Source organism: Callithrix jacchus, chromosome 6 (assembly GCF_049354715.1).
Source record: "Callithrix jacchus isolate 240 chromosome 6, calJac240_pri, whole genome shotgun sequence".
NCBI lineage: Eukaryota > Metazoa > Chordata > Mammalia > Primates > Cebidae > Callithrix > Callithrix jacchus.
Window position 1 is genome coordinate 121,981,223 of NC_133507.1, and position 12,375 is coordinate 121,993,597.

At 40.9% G+C, this 12,375-nt stretch overlaps 1 protein-coding gene and 1 non-coding gene across 24 annotated transcripts in view; both read right to left on the reverse strand.

Annotated features, from left to right (window-relative positions):
- PPIL3 (peptidylprolyl isomerase like 3) overlaps positions 1–12,375 on the reverse strand; it is a 21,383-nt gene that overhangs the window by 1,728 nt on the left and 7,280 nt on the right. For all 23 annotated transcript variants that reach the window (XM_078328122.1, XM_078328124.1, XM_035305271.3 and 20 more), the window contains 2 exons: positions 11,611–11,678; positions 5,479–5,597 (listed from right to left, as the gene is read on the reverse strand). In XM_078328122.1, the coding sequence (XP_078184248.1) occupies positions 5,479–5,597; positions 11,611–11,678 (187 nt within the window). The remainder of the gene's footprint in view (positions 1–5,478; positions 5,598–11,610; positions 11,679–12,375) is intronic.
- LOC118154923 (U6 spliceosomal RNA) lies at positions 12,251–12,357 on the reverse strand. The gene has a single exon (XR_004745177.1). It is a non-coding gene; the product is annotated as a U6 spliceosomal RNA (small nuclear RNA).

Here is a 12,375-nt window from a genome sequence, read left to right on the forward strand (position 1 = left end):
CCCAGAGGTCAAGAATAGGAGGTCAGTGAGGAGGTCAGTGAATGTTCCAGTCCTCTAAAAATACATGGCTGATTCCTCTAGCAACCAGCCACCTCTCCCATTCTGAAGCTATCTAGAGGCCCCACCAAAAGTCACCTCATTAGCATAAACTCAGGTATGGTTGAACGGAGCTTGTTATGAACAACAAAATATTCCTTTCACTCCTGTCACTCAGGAAATTGCAAGGTTTTCCAAAAGAACTATGCTAGCCGGGCGCGGGGGCTCATGCCTGTAATCCCAACACTTTGGGAGGCCAAGGTGGGTGGATCACGAGGTCAAGAGATCAAGATCACCCTGGCCAACATGGTGAAACCTCATCTCTACTAAAAGTACAAAAAATCAGCTGGTCGTGGTGGTGTGTGCCTGTTGTCCCAGCTACTCCGGAGGCTGAGGCAGGAGAATTGCTTGAAAGCAGAAAACAGAAGTTGCAGTAAGTTGGGATCGCACTCCAGCCTGGCAATAGAGCGAGACTCTGTCTCAAAAAAAAAAAAAAAAATAACTATGCTAGACACTGGGCGATAGGATTGCTGGAGTTTTCTTGATTTTGCTCCTCTAAATATTCCAATTACTTTATGACTCATATACATAACCATATAGTATTATTAATGTATAACAATAAAATAATGTTTTAGAAATAAAAAGGAACTATTCTAGAAACCAAGGATGAAGTCCAAATATGTATTTCTTATTACAATACACTAGTCATGAGGATTTCTTTGCTATAGGAAATACCTGGAGAAAGTAGTAGATGACACTGACTGAGCGCGGTGGCTCATGAGGTCAGGAGATTGAGATCATCCTGGCCAACATGGTGAAAACCCATCTCTACTAAAATACAAAAAACTAGCTGGGCGTGGTGGCACACACCTGTAGTCCCAGCTACTCAGGAGGCTAAGGTAGGGGAATCCCTCGAATCCAGGAGGTGGAGGTTGCAGTGAGCCGAGATTGTATCACTGCACTCTAGCCTGATGACTGAGCAAGACTCCATCTCAAAACAAAACAAACAAACGAAAAAGTATGTAGTTTACACCATTAGCAATATTGCCCTACAATAAGAGTCCTGAAGTAGGTGACCACTATACTTTCTACTTAATTGTTTAATTATAGTATTTCTTTCTTTCTTTCTTTTGAGATGGAGTCTCACTCCCATTGCCCAAGCTGGAGTAGAGCGGCACGATCACAACTCACTGCAGCCTCTGCCTCCAGGTTCAAGAAATTCTGCTTCAGCCTCCCAAGCAGCTGGGACTGACTACAGGCATATGCCATCATGCCCAGCTAATTTTTATATTTTTAGTAGAGAAGGGATTTCACCATGTTGGCCAAGCTGGTCTCGAACTCCTGACCTCAAATCATCTGCCCACCTCAGCTCCCAAAGGGCTGGCATTATTAGGCATGAGCCACCGCGCCCGGCCTAATTTTAGTATTTCTACTTTTTGTTTTTGGATAGCAACAAGAAGTAATAAAATAGGAAAAGAGAAGGCTGACAGTTAACTCAGCCTTCAGCAAGCCCACTTCATGTTACCACCAAGAAAAAATATATTGAGAGCTATTCTTCGAATACAAGTTTTGGAAATTTCGGTCTAAAACATTTGCTAAGAGTGGCTTTCTAGATTATTCCTCCATGTATAATTCAAATCAATTCCCAAGATTTATATAGGTTGAATAACCCTTATTGGGACCAGAAGTATTTTGGATTTTGAATATTTTCACATTTGGAAATATCTACATAATTATATATCTTAGGGATAGGACCCAAATTTATACACAAAATTCACTTATATTTCAAATATATATACATATATTTCATATATATCTTATACACATAGGCTGAAGGTAATTTTATACAATATTTTTTTAAAAATTTTGTATGAAACAAAGGTCTGACAGCATTTGGGATTTTTTTTTTTTTTTTTTTTTTTTGAGGCAGAGTCTCGCTCTGTCAGGCTGGAGTGCAATGGTGCAATCTTGGCTCACTGCAACCTCTGCCTCCTGGGTTCAAGTGATTCTCCTGCCTCCCAAGTAGCTGCTCCATGCCCGGCTAATTTTTTAAATATTTTTAGTAAAGACAGGGTTTCACCATGTTGGCCAGGTGGGTCTTGAACTCCTGACCTCAAATAATCCACCCCCTTGGCCTCCCAAAGTGCTGAGATTAAAGGAGTGAGCCACCACACTTGGCCATCTGACTGCATTTTGACTGCAACTGTTACATGAGGTCAGATGTGGAATTTTCTACTTGTGGTATCCTGTCAGTGCGCAATAAGTTCCTAATTCTCAATTTTCAGATTAGGGATTCTCAAGCAGTGGTATGTACTTTAAAAAATTAACAGATTTGAATTTTATTTTGCATTTTCACAAAAAGGGTACTTCAACCAAAACATTTTGATTTTACCCCTAAACGTAGACATTTAAGTCTTTAAATTATAAGTCAGTAAGAGAAACAGATAATGTAGAAAACATAGGTCTCAGGTAAAAAGTTAAAAAAAAAACCCCGGCAGGAAGAACTCAGGCAGTTTAAGTAGAGTCAAGTGTCTGGGACATGGACCCCTAGGAGAACTAGAGGAAAGCTACTGGACCATCTTCCCAGAAAAATGTGCGTGCATATGTATACAACACACAACTGTAAGGAATTAACAAACCTAGGGTTAATCTTTGTTCTAAACTCTATAGTTTGGTCACAAATCCAGTAAAATAAGTCCTGGTAATAACTGAACAATAATTTTGAATGATGGGTTAAAGGAGAAAATAAAAGGGAAACTGGGTTATTTACAAACACACAAAAAACCACTAGATATTGTAATATTTATTTTTTCCTTAATTATTATTAATATGTAAATTAGACACATGTATATGGAATGAAAATGAAAAGATGTAGAGTCCTCTATTTTTTTTTTTTAAATAGAGTCTTGCTCTGTTATCCTGGCTAGAGTCCAGTGGCACAATCAAACTCAGCAGCCTTGACCCCCTGAGCTCAAGCAATCCTCCAACTTCAGCCTCCCAAGTAGCTGGGACCATAGGCATGAGCCACCACACCTGTCTAATTTTTAAGACAGGGTTTCACTATGTTGCCTAGGCCAGGAGTCCTCTATTTTTAATTAACCTAACTTGGCATCCAAACTATTAAATAGAATGAACTCTAGAATTGTGCCTTGGTTTATTAAGCATGGTAATTCTTTGTTGAATGAACAAATTTACTTCCCAGTGATTTACAAAAGCAACTCCCAGATATAGTACTTTTAACAAAAACCCTGGCATAAACTGCTAAAAACCTTCCTAGGAGCCATTCTTCTTACTCAGAGAAATCTAATTTTAGTAAGGGTGGCAATGTGTCTGATCACATTACCAAGTTCTGGGTCGTCTGGGAAAGTTGTTTTTGTTGTTGTTGTTTGAGACATGGTCTCCCTCTGTGTGTTAGGCTGGAGTGCAGTGGTGTGATCTCAGCTCACTGCAATCACCTCCCGGGTTCAAGCCAGATATCTTCCTGCCTCAGCCTCCCAAGTAGTTGGGATTACAGGCATGCACCGCCACACCCAGCTAATTTTTCTATTTCTAGTAGAGCTGGAGTTTCACCATGTTGGCCAGGATGATCTTGATCTCCTGACCTTGTGATCTGCCCTCCTTGGCCTCCCAGAGTGCTGGGATTACTGAGTGAGACACCAGGTCTGGCTTGCTTTATTTATTTATTTATTTATTTATTTATTTAGGGATAGGGTATCATTATCATTCTGTTGCCCAGGCTGGACTACAGTGGTGTGATCCTAGCTCATGCAGCCTTAAACTTCTGGGATCAAGTGATTCTCTCACCTCAGCCTCCCGAGCAGCTGGGATTACAGGTGTGTGTCACCACACCTGGCTAATTTTTAAATTTTTTTTGTAGAGATGGGTTCTTGCTATGTTGTACAGGCTGGTCTGTCTTGAACTCCTGGCCTCAAGTGATCCTCCTATCTCAGCCTCCCAAAGCACTGAGATTACAGGCCTGGGAAAGTTTTGTTAATTAAAAAAGCTGGGCTGTGCACAGTGGCTCATGCCTGTAATCCCAGCGCTTTGGGAGGCCGAGGCAGGCGGATCACCTGAGGTTGGGAGTTCGAGACCAACGTGACCAACGTGGAGAAACCCTGTCTCTTAAAAAAAAAAAAAGCTGAATCAGCTGGCAAATACCTTTTGTCTTTCCTCCTCCTTACTGCCTGATACACAGAAGTTTTTACAAGAGCTGTGCTGCCAATATTGTAACAGAAGTGCCCAGAACACTGGTAACATAATGGAACCACCATGCCAGTCCATCTTGTTTAAGCCACTATTTTTCAGATCTGTTAGTTGCTGTGAAATGCTATTATTAATAAAAATAGATGAGCCTGGGCAACAAAGTGAGACCTTGTCTCTACAAAAAATGTTTGTTTTTTTTAAATTAGTTGCCCATGATGGTGCACATGGTTCCAGTTACTCAGGAGGCTGAGGTGGGAGGATCACTTGAGCCTGAGAGGTTGAGGCTGCAGTGAGCTGTGATTGCACTACTGCACTCCAGCCTGGCGACAAAGCCTTGTGTCTCAAAAAAAAAAAAAAAAAGGCCAGGCACAGTGGCACATGCCTGTAGTCCCAGCTACTCAGGAGGCTGAGGTGGGAGGATCACTTGAGCCCAGGAGTTCTGGGCTATAGTGTGCTATGCCAATCGGGTGTCCACACTGAGTTTGGCATCAATATGGTGACCTCCTGGGAGCGGGGGACCACCAGGTTGCCTAAGGAGGGGTGAACCAGCCCAGGTCAGAAATGGAGCAGGTCAAAACTCCCGTGCTGATCAGTAGTGGGATCATGCCTGTGAATAGCCACTGCACTCCAGCCTGGGCAACATAGTGAGACCCCATCTCTGGAAAAAAATAGATAAACTATGTTAATTTGCATAACAATATTTCAAATATTACTGGCTTCTCTTCTACAAAATAAGGAAAATAAGGTTCAGGGAAATTATAATTTTCCCAGGGTCATAGGGTTGCTAAGTGGTAGACTTAAACTCCAAATACATTTAGCTCTCACACCGCTCTTTTTTTTGTTTTGTTTTTTGAGGCAGTCTTTTTTTGAGATGGAGTCTTACTCTGTCACCAGGCTGGAGTACAATGGCTCACTGCAACCTCTGCCTCCCAGGTTCAAGCAATTCTCCTGCTTCACACTCCCAAATAGCTGGGACTACAGGTATGTGCCACCATACCTGGCTAATTTTTAAAAAATATTTTCAGTAGAGATAGGGTTCAGCCATGTTGGTCAGGCTGGTCTAGAACTCTTGACCTCAGATGATCCACCCACCTTGGCTTCCCAAAGTGCTGGGATTGTAGGTGTGAGGCACCACACCTAGTGTCACTCTTTTCAATATTAGTTATGCTACTATCACAACCGAGCATATGCACCACTTGTATTGAAATGCTAAGAGAAAACCATAACCAGAATACTCACTTCCCAAATACCGTGTATTTCATGTCCAAATGTGGCTGTTTGCCATAGGTGATGAAGAATTGAGATCCATTAGTGTTTGGGCCATTATTAGCCATAGATACAACACCTCTAACACTGTGCTGAAAAAGACACACCAAAGTATTAATTTAATTGTGGTTTTTTTTGTTTGTTTTTGGGTTTTTTTTGAGATTAAGTCTCACTCTGTCACCCAGACTGGAGTACAGTGGCATAATCTCGGCTTGCTCACTGCAACCTCCACATTCTGGGTTGCAGTGATTCTCCTGCCTCTGCCTCCCAAGTAGCTAGGTCTACAGGTGTGTACTGTCATGCCCAGCTAATTTTTTTTTTTTTTTGTATTTTTTAGTAGAGATAGAGTGTCACCATGTTGGCCATGCTGGTCTCAAATTCCTGACCTCGTGATCCGCCTGCCTTGGCCTCCCAAAGTTCTGGGATTATAGGCGTGAGCCACCACACCCAGCCTTGTATATAACCATCCCAAATATAGGATTGAAACAAGACAGGCACACCTTTGCTTTCTTTTTTTTTTTTTGAGGCAGAGTCTTACTCTGTTGCCAGGTGCCAGGCTGGAGTGCAGTGGCACAATCTCGGTTCACTGCAACCTCTGCCTCCCGGGTTCAAGCAATTCTCCTGCCTCAGCCTCCCGAGTAGCTGGGACTACAGGCACACGCCACCATGCCCAGCTAATTTTTGTATTTTTTAGTAGAGACGGGGTTTCACCATGTTGGCTAGGATGGTCTCGATCTCTTGACCTCGTGATCCACCCGCCTTGGCCTCCCAAAGTGCTGGGATTACAGGCTTGAGCCACCGCGCCCGGCCCTGCTTTCTTCTTTAAAAGTATTTTGAGACGGGGGTCTCACTATGTTGCTCAGGCGGGTCTCTAACTCCTGGGCTCTCGTGATCTTCCTGCCTTCACCTCCAGAGCGTTGGGATTACAGCTGTGCATCACTACACCCAGCCAAGACATTCACTCATTACCTTCACAATATTTAAGGGAGCAAGAAAAACATTTAATGAACTTCTATTAGGGCTAATCTAAATGTTCAGTTTCTTTCTTTCTTTCATTCTTTTTTGAGACAGAGTCTCATTCTGTTGCCCAGCCTGGAACGCAGTCGTGCGATCTAGGCTTACTGCAACCTTTACCTCCTGGGTTCAAGTGATTCTCCTGCCTCAGCCTCCCAAGTAGCTGGGACAACAGGCGTGCACCACCATGCCTGGCTAATTTTTTTGTACTTTTAGTAGAGACTGGGTTGCCTGGCTAATTTTTGTGTACTTTTAGTAGACACTGGGTTTCACCCTGTTGGTCTGGCTGATCAACTCCTGACCTCAAATGATCCACCCGCCTTGGCCTCCAAAGTGCTGGGATTACAGGCATGAGCCACTATGCCTGGCCTAAATGTTCAGTTTCTACCTTTTCTTTATTCTTGAAAACTTGTATGTAAAAAGTTAAAATTTCAAATAATATTTCTCAATTAATTTCATTTTCACTTTGAAGAAATAGAGCCACGGACACTTTTTTCAATGCCAACAAATAATAAAATTAATCCTTACATTTATATTAAGGAATAATGTGCTGGAATGAAACAATCACGCAGACAACAAAACCAAAATGCCCACAATCTCTTCTCACATACAATGGACTCTCACTAGTTTCTTTCTGTAAAACAAGGGAGGTTGGACTAGGTCAAGTGTCTAGTTAACAATTTAGATGCTGACAAGGGTCAAGCAGAGAAACTGACAATTGGGCAGAGTGTAAACATTAAAGAGAAATGAAGTCTGGCAAAATGAGATCCATTAGTGTTTGGGTCATAAAGGCTCTCTCTTGACTAATGGCATTAAACATTTTTTCTTTTAACTAATGGCTATGCATAATGCATCTGTGGGTGTTCCACTCATGGGCAGTGTTTATAACCCCAGGACTGAATGATCTAAGAAAGGTCTCACCCATCTCTGCTATTATGATAATATTTGTTTACAAGAGACTGTGTATAAAATTAAAAGGACTTTACTGACAAGAATGAAGATATAACTGTGAATTATGTTACAAGGAGGTGCCTGTAACACACTACAAGTAACTCCACCAATTACTCTAGCTTTAGCTATTCATTAGGTGACACTAACAAGCTATAGAGATGCAGCTCTGTGGTTTTTTTTCTGAGACTGAGTTTTGCTCTTTTTGGGCAACAAGAGTACAATGCCGTGATCTTTGCTCACTACAACCTCTTCCTCCTGGGTTCAAGTGATTCTCCTGCCTCCGCCTCCTGAGTAACTGGGATTACAGGTGCCTGCTACCATACCTGGCTAATTTTAGTAATTTTAGTAAAGATGGGGTTTCACAATGTTGGTCAGGCTGGTCTTACACTCCCAACCTCAGGTGATTCACCTGCCTCAGCCTCCCAAAGTGCTGGGATTACAGGTATGAGCCACTGCACCATGCCAAGATGCAGCTATATTGAAATATTAATGCTTGTCTCTCTAAAAGTTATTTACCAATCAAATATAATATTACACTTGATATATATATACCAAATATACACACAATGTGATATTTAATACATATACAATGTAATATTTAATACATATACAACATTTAATACAGACACACAAAAAAGTTAATAATAAATAAAAGTTAATAAAATAAGCACCCATTAACATATTTCCCAGCTTTCAGAGTTAAAATTTACCAATTCATTAAGTAATGGGAACTCTGGCCAGGTGTAGTGGCTCACGCCTGTAATCTCCCACTTTGGGAGGCCGGGGTGGGTAGATCACCTGAAGTCAGGGGATTGAGACCAGCCTGACCAACATTGTGAAACCCCGTCTCTACTAAAAAAATACAAAATTAGCTGGCCACGGTAGTGGGCACCTGTGATCTCAGCTACTTGAGAGGCTGAGGCAGGAGAAACACTTGAACCTGGGAGGTAGAGGTTGCAGTGAGCCAAGATCATGCCATTGCACTCCAGCCTGGGCAACAAGAGTGAAACTTCGACTCAAAAAATAAATAAATAATAACACACTAGGGTGTGTTGGGGGGAAACAGGGGAGGGACAGCGGGGGGTGGGGAGTTGGGGAGAGATAGCATGGGGAGAAATGCTAGATATAGGTGAAGGGGAGGAAGGCAGCAAATCACACTGCCACATGTGTACCTATGCAACAATCTTGCATGTTCTTCACATGTACCCCAAAACCGAAAATGCAATTAAAAAATAATAAATAATGGGAGTTCAAAAAAAAGTTATCAATTAATCATATATATTTATGTGCTCCTCTCCATCTATTACCTCAGCCTCTACAAGAGGTAACTAATAAACCATATTCTAATACATTTTTTTTCTTTCTTTTTTGGAGATGGCGTTTTACCATGTTGGTCAAGCTGGTCTTGAACTCCTTGGATCCACCCACCTCGGCCTCCCAAAGTGCTGGGATTACAGGTGTGAGCCACCAAGCCCAGCCTTTTTTCATTTTTTTCTAGAGACAGGGTATCGCTCTGTCACCCAGGTTGGAGTGCAGTAGTGCAATCATAGCTCACTGTAGCCTTGACCTTCTAGGCTCAAGCAATCCTCCCACCTTAGCCTCCTGAGTAGCTGGGACTACAGATATACACCACCATACCTGGCTAATTGTTTAACTTTAGTAGAGACAAGGGCTCAATATGTTTCCCAGGCTGATCTCAAACTCCTGACCTCAAGTGGTCCTCTCACCTCGGCCCCCTAAAATGCTGGGATTTTAGGAGTGAGCCACTATGCCTAGCCCTAACATATTTACACATGCCTGAACAACACAATTTTTCCTTTTCCTTCTGTAGTATAACATTTTAATCTTCTGGGAAATGCTTTTTACCAATAACACTGTTACATTTCTAAGGTTGTGCATGTATATACAGCTAATTTTTTTTTACTACTATGCGATATTTCACTACTGAATACGCAAAATATCCATTCTATAATCAATGGACATTTCAGTTGTTTCTATACTTGCTGTTACAAACAATACATCTGAACACTCCTGTACATGTCTCTTGGTACATGCTTACAAGTTTCTCTCAAGTAAACATTTGGGAATGGAATTCTTGAGTCAGAATATATGAACAGACAATACATATCCATAACCTTGGTGTATAAGGTATATAATATATAATGGTTTTCAACTCTGGCTGCAAAAGAATCATCCAGGAACCTTAAAATATAGTCAAAGTCCTAATCAGCCCTATTGACTGTTTATTTTTAGGGTAAGGCTGTGATCTGTTATAGTTTTAAAACTTCCAGCCACGTGCAGTGGCTCACTCCTGTAATCTCAACATTTTGGGAGGTCAAGACAAGAGAATCATCTGAGTCCAGGAGTTTCAGACCAGACTGGACAACAGAGTGAGACCTCATCTCTACAAAAAATCAGAAATTAGCTAGGCATGGTGATGCACTCCTGCAGTCCAGCTACTTGAGAGGCTGAGGCAGGAGAAACTGCTTGAGCTCAGGTAGTCAAGGCTGCAGTAAATCGTGATCAGACCACTGCACTCAGCTTAGGCAACAGAGTGAGACCCAGTCTCAAAAAGAAACAAAAAACTTCCACAGGTGATTCTGTCACAGCCAATCTCTGGTTTTCAACTGGAATATGAAAGCGGTCATTAAAGTAGTAATTAATACATAAATAATTGTTTATTCATTCAGGAAAAAGTTTACTTTTCAAAAAGTTTATCACCTCCCAGCCTCAACTCCTGTAACAAAACTAATATACTTCCTTATAATAGAAGAGTAAAAGAAACCAGTTTAGGCAGCATAGTGAGACACCATCTGTACAAAAAATACAAACATCACCTGGGCATGGTGGCATGCACCCGTCGACCCACCTACTCTGGAGGCTGAGGTGGGAGGATCACTTGAGGCCAGAAAATTTAGACTGCAGTGAGTCAAGACTGCATCACTGCACTCCAGCCTGGGGACAGAGCAAGATCCTGTCTCTAAAAAAAGTTAAAAAAACAAAAAAAGAAAAGAAATTACTCCTAGTCTCATCATCCAGAGATAAACACTGCAATGATTTTTTTTTCAGAATTTTTGTATATTTTGATGTAATGGAAACATAATACACTTAAACTGCGTATTTTGATTGAGTACACTTTTTTTTTGAGACAAGGTCTTGTTCTGATCATGATCTTGGCTCTCTACAGTCTTGATCTCCTGGGCTCCAGCAATCCTCCTGCTTCAGACTCTTGAGTAGCTGGGACTACAGGCACATACCACTACAACAGGCTAATATTTGTTTTTTGTTTTGTAGAGATGGGGGGTCTCAATATGTTGCCCAGGCTGGTTTCAAATTTTTGGCCTCAAGCAATCCTCCTGACTGGGCCTCTCAAAGTGCTGGGATTACTGTACCCAGTCCTGACTGAGGATACTTTATCACTCTTTTTCTAATCATAAAGTTATGATTCTATGCAGATACAAAGTATGAAAGACCACACAATAAATCATTAACTGAAGTTATCTCTGGGAAGTGGAACTGATTGTTAAAAATAGGCATGCACTAGTTTTTAAATTTTAGACAAAAAAAATGACTCCATAGAGGTTTGAAAAATACAGAAAAACATAACAAAGAAAATTAAAAATCCCTAATTTTACCATGGTGAAGACTATATGCACTTCTCTTTAACCTAGTTGCGATCTACCACAGGTATCAAGTCAAGTTAATACAGGAATGTTCAAACATCCAACAGAAGATGATAAAAGCTGGGCACTGATAATGGGTAACACTGCAACCAGGAAGTTTGATAATCTTTCCTCCCCACTCTCAAAAAAGGCTACTGTTTCATGTCATTCAACATGAATTTTATGGTGAGATATTAAGCCCCTTTGGTACATTACTAGTTAAACATTTCAGGTTAGATTCAAAGATGAACTCACTTAATATCAGGAGTCATGTGGTGGTGAGACTCTAGTACACATGTTAGGATAGGACCACTATTTATCAAGTCTCCCTGACATTATTTGTCAGATGTACAAAAACTATAAAAAAGTGTATTCATTTTGCAATTATGTTAACTTGTATTACTACAACATATGTATCAAAGTTTCCAAGCATAACCAAGGCATGAGAACATAGATTTTTAAAGAATTGAGGATTTACCTTAAGATATTCACTGTATTCATCCTCAAACTTCTTGCCCCAGATACTGTTACCTCCTCTTCCAGTACCTATATTACAAGGCAAGAAAATCAAAAGAAGTATTTAATTAAAATAGAAAACAAGCTCATTTCCCAAAACTTCAGGAATACTTTATAGTACAACTGCTTAAATATAAATAAAATTTGGCCAGGCACGGTGGCTCTAGGATTATAGAATCCTAGCACTTTGGGAGGCTGAGGCGGATGGATTGCCTGAGCTCAGGAGTTCGAGACCAGCCTGGGTAACATGGTGAAACCCCGTCTCTACTAAACACAAAAAAATTAGCTGGGTGTAGAGGCATGCACTTGTAGTCCCAGCTACTAGGGAAGCTGAGGCAGAAGAATTGCTTGAACCCAGGAGGTAGAGGTTGCAGTGAGCTGAGATTGTGCCAATGCACTCCAGCCTGGGCAACAGAGCACGACTTGGTTTCCAAAAAAAAAAAAAATACACACACACACACACACACACACACACACATATATAAAATTTGACATGGCCTTTCCTAATTCCCCAAATTTAACTTCACAGACCTGAAGATTAAAATAGACCTAAAAAAACAAAAAAGAATAACCCTTCTTATAAATACTGTTCATATGTATTTTTTAATATGAAAATCTTCACAAATTTGCATCTTATCTTTGTGCAGAGGCCATGCTAATCTTCTCTGTATCATGCAAAGTTTAGTATATGTGCTGTCAAAGTGAGCAAAATATTGTTTATATTTTA